Source organism: Durio zibethinus, chromosome 7 (genome assembly GCF_047325235.1).
Source record: "Durio zibethinus cultivar Kanyao isolate XHJ-2024 chromosome 7, ASM4732523v1, whole genome shotgun sequence".
Classification (NCBI taxonomy): domain Eukaryota; kingdom Viridiplantae; phylum Streptophyta; class Magnoliopsida; order Malvales; family Malvaceae; genus Durio; species Durio zibethinus.
This window is the reverse complement of record NC_143168.1, coordinates 25,861,144-25,868,128: the sequence shown is the minus strand read 5'-3', so window position 1 is coordinate 25,868,128 and position 6,985 is coordinate 25,861,144. Positions and strand designations below refer to the sequence as shown.

The following is a 6,985-nucleotide window of genomic DNA, read 5'->3' as shown; positions in this document are numbered from 1 at the left end:
TATATATCTCTAAATTAATTTGATTTTTAATTATAATTTAAATAATTTGAATATTTAAATAATTATCTAATTTGTAATTAAAAAATTATCTTATTTTTTAAAACACTATTCTATATGTCATTTAAGAGAATTGTCCATATGACGTCTATGTGACAAATTTATTTATATATAATATATATATATATATATATATATATATAAATTAGATCACCTAACTTGTCATTAAAACACAATTACATATCAGAATTTGAATAATAATACTATTAATTCATGTAAGGATTTTACCTAATATATTGAGGGTAAAGATTTTTTAACTTTACGAATGGATTTAATGGCTGAGATATACACATTTGAATTATATTTAATAATAATAGATTATTTTATTAATAATAAACACATGAAAATTATGTAAATTCGTTTATAAAGTTAAAAAACTTTACTCATATCACATAAGTATAATATAATAATCATTCCTATAATCCTTTTTTAATATTCTCCAACTATACAAAGAAAAAAAATTCTACAAAAACTAGAAAATAGACCTATGTAATACAAATGACATGTTTGGTCACAAAAATGATATATTATTTAGAAACTACATAAAAGTGTCAAATTTAACAAGCTATTTGGGCTTTTTCCCTCTGAAAAAAAGGCCCAAGGAAGTTCAGGCTTAAGCATGAATTTGAGGCCCAATAACTTTCGTGGTTGGTTTCAATATAGGACTTCTGTCTGCCTTGATTCTTTTAGCTAATACTTTGATGTTTCTGGTCAGAAACAACATTGAATGCAATTGAAGATGCATTGAAAGAGTTCACCAAAAAGGATATTGCAATTATTTTTATCAATCAATAAGTAATTTATAGCTTATAGATTTTGGTGTCTAATAGTATCAAATTGAATTATTATCTCTTCTGGTGACCATGATGATGGGATACTTAATATATAAACCAATCGTCATTATAACTCTTTAAGATTTGTCGTGTCGTATCTGTATCCTTATTTTTTTTATAAATTATAGTTATAAATTATAGCATTATTGTGTTCGTATTGTATCATACTCATGTTATGTATTCATGTCAGATGCTTTGTAGTCAAGTAGTAATTGGGAAGGGAAGTTTGACAGTAGCCTGTTATACAGAAAGTGGTCTTATCTTTTGTTACTGTATCATTCTATCATATATTTCAGTTTTTGGGTTTACTCAAAAGCAGCTAGTATTTCAGAAATCTAAGTCTTCGTCCACTCTATCAGGTTGCAAACATGATAAGGTTTTTAGTTGATAGCAATAATAAGCCAGTTCCTGCAAATTTGGAAATCCCTCCCAAACATCATCCTTAGGATCCTGCTCATGATTCTCTTCTCTCCCCTGTGAAGTATCTTGTTTCTGCTGAAATAGTTGTATTTGGAACGCGTTAACTATGTCCTACATCTGATAATAATAATAATAATAAGCTGAGATAAGCATAAGCTCATATGTTCCAGTTGGACAACCAAAATGATTAATTATTTCTTAACCCATAAGCTCATGGACAAATAATATTTTGTTTAATTATAATATAATATGATCTAAACAAAAGAGCAAAAAAATGGTTATTAGTGACTTTTGTTACAAAATATGTGATATCGATCAACCAAGAGTTAGGCTTCTTTTAGTATTGATGTTGAAATTTTTTTTTTTTCATTCCAAAGTTATTTTTAACTTAATCTCAATGTTAAATAAAAAAATTTGTGTTTTTTTCAGTTTACAATTTTAATTTTTAAGCCCAAATTAAAATTTTTTTCAATAAATACTTTTACAATGAAAAAATATGTTTAGATAAAAAATACCAATTATCTATATATTACTAATATTTTATTATTTTTACATTTTTTTTGTGTTTCAATTACTCAAAAATTTTCACAATAATATTAAATATTTTAAATTTTTAATCAGATTTGTAAACGTATTTTTTTTAATCCAAAATTTTGTAAATCACAACAAAAACCGTTAACTAACCCTTAAAACAACCGGCCCTTGCAAAAAGATAAAGGCTTTACCCCCTTCAAAATTGCTAGGGAAACCTTGCAAATTAAAGGTTTACTCACAACATTTCAATCTTTTTCTTATTCTTTTTTTTTTTTGTCATTGCTAACGGAAAACACCCACTAAGATGCCTTTACAGGCCCAAGATGTTTGTTTTGTACCCAATACGTGACGTGTTGAAAAGGGCAGAAACAATGATGAAAACGGTTTAAACAAACAAAACTTTATATTTTGCCTTAAAAAATGAAAAAAATATTTTTTTCATTTGTTTGATATAAAAAATTAATTTATTTTAAAAAAAAAACGTATCGGGCTTTGGTGGATACCATGGGCCCATCAAATTGTGGGCCTAATTCAATATTTGTCCACAAAAGACCCCACTAATTGTCCCATACTATCCAATGGGAATTCTAAACTTTTTTATTTATTCTAAAAATAAAATGAAAGAAAGAAAAAAAAAGCTTATCTAATTAATGGTTGCACCAAAATAACTCTACAATAAGAACACCAAAAGTTTCTCACTTTATCCATATAGAAAATTCCAGTGGCCCCACATCCAATACTACCAATTAAAAAAATAAATAAATAAATGAGAAAAATTCTGAATCCCAATCCGAATGACACACATCTGAATCAGCAGACAAATAAAACGACGAAAGAAACCCCTAACGACCCAACCAAACACAATGGATAGGGTTTTCTCCGTCGAAGAAATCTCCCACCACTTCTGGTCCTCTTCCTCCGCCACCACTACCGTGGATGACGATAACAAACCCGGTTCTAAGATGAACCGTAGTGATTCAGAGTGGGCTTTTCAGCAGTTTCTTAGAGAAGAAGTTAATAAGAAAGGTGAAGAAGAAGAAGAAGAAGAAGAAGAAGAAGAAGAAGAAGAAGAAGAGGAGGAGGTGCAGGCTAAGGAGGAGCTGAAGAAGAAGAAGAATGGGATGAAGGTGTTGTTTAATGGGTGTTTAGAGAACAACAATAATAATAATGCTTCCGTGGATTTAGATGAATACCAGGCTTTTCTTAAGAACAAGCTTAAGTTGGCTTGTGCTGCTGTTGCCATGTCAAGGGTACGTCTTTCCGTTTCTTTTTTGTGTATGTTTGGGTGATGATAAAAGATGGTGTGAATAAAGGGTAAGGAAGGAAAAGTTTGGATCTAAAATGGTTTTTCTTTTTTTTTTTTTTTGAAAAATATGGGATTTTTTTCTGGGTTATGTTTGGTTGGTGAGAAAGGTTAAAGGGAATTGATCATGTCTGAATTTTGACTTATTCTTTTTACTACATTTTATTTTTGCTTCTGGGTAATCTATATAGGTTCTAAAAACTGAAACTTTGGTTTTTTTTTTTTTTTTTTTTTTGGCGTCTTGGGCTAGTGGAGCTTGGGTCTAAGTTTATGAGAAAATCAAGGTTTTCTTTTAGTTGTTGTTTGGCTTTCCGGGTAATGGAAACGTTAACATGATTTACCAATTAGTTTAGCTGAGTTGGTGATTTGCCCTGTTGGCCTCTTGATCTCAGACTATCAGTAAATCATGAACAGCTTATTTTAAGTAGTAATTTATCTTTATTTGTTTATTTATTTATTTATTTTTGATTGGATAGTGGATAATCTTTCTCCTTTGATGTTGGAATTTGGAACAAATTTGGTTTGGATTTTTTTTTTAATGATTTTCGGCTGTTTATTCTGTGAGAAACGTGTCTTTTTCTTTAAAGGGGTAAAAATTCATACAGACTGGGGCATAGAAAGAGCTGGAGACCAGTTAGGCGTGGGCTGTGCAAGCAATTTTTTTTGGAGGTTTGACCAAAAAACAGAAGCAAGGAACCCAAAAGCCTAGAAATGATTGTGCCTGACCAATGACCATGCTTCTAAAAATAGGAAACAGTAGGTTGTATAAAGCAAGCACTTTCTGTATCTTGTTTAACAGAAAGTTAGGCATGAAAGGACTACTTTTAGAATGAAAAATCTTTTAAGAGAGTGTTTGAGATGGGGTGATCAGTCTACAATTTATAGTATAGTGATTACATTACTTTGTTTGATAGTAATTTAAAAATCTTACGTGACAATGATCTTAAATCACTAAAATGATAACATGAGGGGAATAATCTAATTCTCAAACCAAAGGACCAGAAAATTTTAACACAATTAGAAAGTAATTTTTAATATTATTTTGATTAATTTACCCTGATGAAAAATTTGGTAACATTGCACCAAGAAGCTGTCTAGTAAAAATTTTTAAAAACCAGTTTTTATAATAATTTATTTAAATTTTTTTTGTTATAATTGAATAAATGTTTATTGATTAAAACAATAATGAATTTATTTAATAATGTTTTTAGAATTTTTTTAATCAAAATTGATTTATATAGTTTTCTATAAAATCATATTTTAACTATTTTATAAATTATTGACTCAATAAACATTTAGTTTTTGCTTTTCTTTTTGCGACATTATTTTGGATTTTCATATAATACCAAGCATAATGATTTATAATATTGCATCAAACATGATAATCTTGAAAATGACACTAAACATTAGAAAATAGAATTTGCTAGATCATATTACTGGCCTCTAATCATCTCACTGTTCTCATTGGATGATTGGCTTTTTAAGAAAATGTAATAGATGCATGGTATCATATTTGTAGCACTACAAGCAAATAGTGATCAGAGGCAGGCATTTAGGTAACTCTCGCACCCCTCATTTACAAGCTCTTGACTCTATAACTAGCTGGAAATTATACTAGGTTGTAAACCAATTCTTGAACATCTGTTAACTTCTCCTTGTATCTTATAAGTTTTTTTTTATGCATCGAAAGCTGATACATGCATGAAATGGTTATTTGTTTCATATTGTCTAGAAAACATTTGGTTTTCTGATGTCATTCTTTCCCCAACTCAAAGTCAACCAAGCTCGTAATTCTAGTTTTTAATCTTTATGGTTCTGTTCTTACAATGTTAAATATAGAATCTATCTTTCATATTGCTTTGTGTTCAGTGAATCCCTTTTGCTCTTAAACTTGTGGACTGAGTATGTTATCTGCATGTCAAACAGGCATCTTTTGTAAACCCCCAAGACTCTTCTGCTAGAGCCGACAGTGGATCACAGGAATCCAATACTCCACAATTGGGACCCAAAGCTACTTCTAAAGGTTTAAAATCATCATTGAAGTTTCTTATATGTAGATGCTCTTTCTGCTTCCCTGTACAGTTTCATAATGGCAGTGTGCATTGAGTATTACGAGTAATGCAATTTTAAGTATTTTATTCCTGTTTTACTGGATATATAGGAGCTGGTGATAAGGATGGTAATGCAACGGTTGGAATTCCTTCTTTGCCAAAGGGACAGAAGAAGTCTGGAGCTCAGGTGAGGCCAAGTACAAGTGGATCATCGAGAGAACTGTCAGAAGAGGATGAAGTTGAAGGAGAAAATGAAACAATGGAGAACATGGATCCTGCTCATGCAAAACGTGTAAGGAGGTAGCCATTGCTTAGCCTTTTACATTGCTGATAGAACTAGGTCATGCATGTTTAAATTGGTTTTATGAATACTCTGGTTGGTTCACATCAAATGCTTTTTGTAATTGCATTTTTATGATGCATATGACATTCAAAGCATTTCCATTTAACTTCCTAAAAATGTGTGCTCTGCTCATTAATGGGGCAAATTAATACGTCAGATACTTACTTTGTTGAGTTCTATTCCCACCAATTGATCCATTTGGTGGTTTAGGATGCTTTCCAATAGAGAGTCAGCTAGGCGCTCTAGAAGAAGAAAGCAGGCTCATTTGACAGAAGTTGAGACACAGGTGTGGTGCTTTTCCCCACTGTCTGTTTTTGTGTGTCCTTTTCCTCTTGTTCTTTCCATTCCCCCTCGAGGGACAGATATCCTAATCCATTATTTAATGTAGGTTGCACAACTAAGAGATGAAAAAGCAAACTTATTGAAGCGTCTCAGTGACGTTAGCCAAAAGTACAGTGAAGCAGCTGTTGACAACAGAGTTTTAAAAGCTGATGTTGAAACATTGAGAGCAAAGGTAAGTGATCCTTGATATATTGGTGTTCGAGTTGAGTGTCTTGCTGGATAGGAACTTTTCGGAGGCAACTATAGGGAGCCTGTTTAGATCTTGCAAGGCTTAAACCCGGTGGAAATTTTGGCTTACAAGCTGGGAGTTATCCGTGGTTGATAGTTGATACGATGAGCAAACAATTTCTTTTTGCAACCAAAATTTTTAGAGATCTTTGTATAGAAGATGTAGTAGAAATTGGTACTTAATACTATGCCCATTGGTGAATTTTTTAGGTAAAAATGGCTGAAGAGGCTGTCAAAAGAGTCACCGGTTTGAACCATTTGTTCCATGCCTCACCTGAAATATCAACAATGGGCATGTCATCATTTGATGGAAGTCCGTCTGATACGTCAACAGATGCTGCTGTTCCTGTGCAAGACGGCCCAAAGCAGCCCTTTTATCCGACTGCTGCAAACAATCCTATATCCACTCATAACCTGAGAATCAACGATGCACTCACAGATATTTCTTCAGTTGAAAACATACAACCAAATTCTGGAGGGTCAGCAGTAACAAGAAACAAAATTGGACGGACAGCTTCTTTGGAGCGAGTGGCTAGCTTGGAGCATCCGCAAAAGTGCATCAGCGGGGGTGTAAGCCTCTGTGGGCCCCAGTCTAACAGGGAGCAACAGTAGCAAGGCACACAAGCGCAGTTTAAAGAGAGTTTTTACTGAAGAATGCCTTGGAACGACCAAGCTGTACTATATTTCTGCTTTAACTTGTCGAAACAATGTAGTTCTTTATGTTAATTATGTAGTAATGGCAACTGCTAGATTTAACCTTTCAATTAATCATGTGACATATGCTCGAAAGATTGGCTAATCAATACAGTGGTCGATTTTACCATGGCCATTTCCGTTGCATATGGACCTTTCTGTATATCTTTTTAGCCTTTTT

The 6,985-nt window shown here is 32.2% G+C and overlaps 1 protein-coding gene across 1 annotated transcript; it reads left to right on the top strand.

The window, feature by feature from the left end:
• Positions 1-2,650: 2,650 nt before the first annotated feature.
• Positions 2,651-6,969, top strand: LOC111277178 (light-inducible protein CPRF2-like). Its single transcript, XM_022863414.2, has 6 exons — positions 2,651-3,094; positions 5,074-5,170; positions 5,309-5,498; positions 5,752-5,827; positions 5,930-6,055; positions 6,322-6,969. Exons 1-6 carry the CDS (start codon positions 2,708-2,710, stop codon positions 6,721-6,723), a joined length of 1,278 nt encoding a protein of 425 aa, XP_022719149.2. The 5' UTR covers positions 2,651-2,707; the 3' UTR covers positions 6,724-6,969.
• Positions 6,970-6,985: the final 16 nt, after the last annotated feature.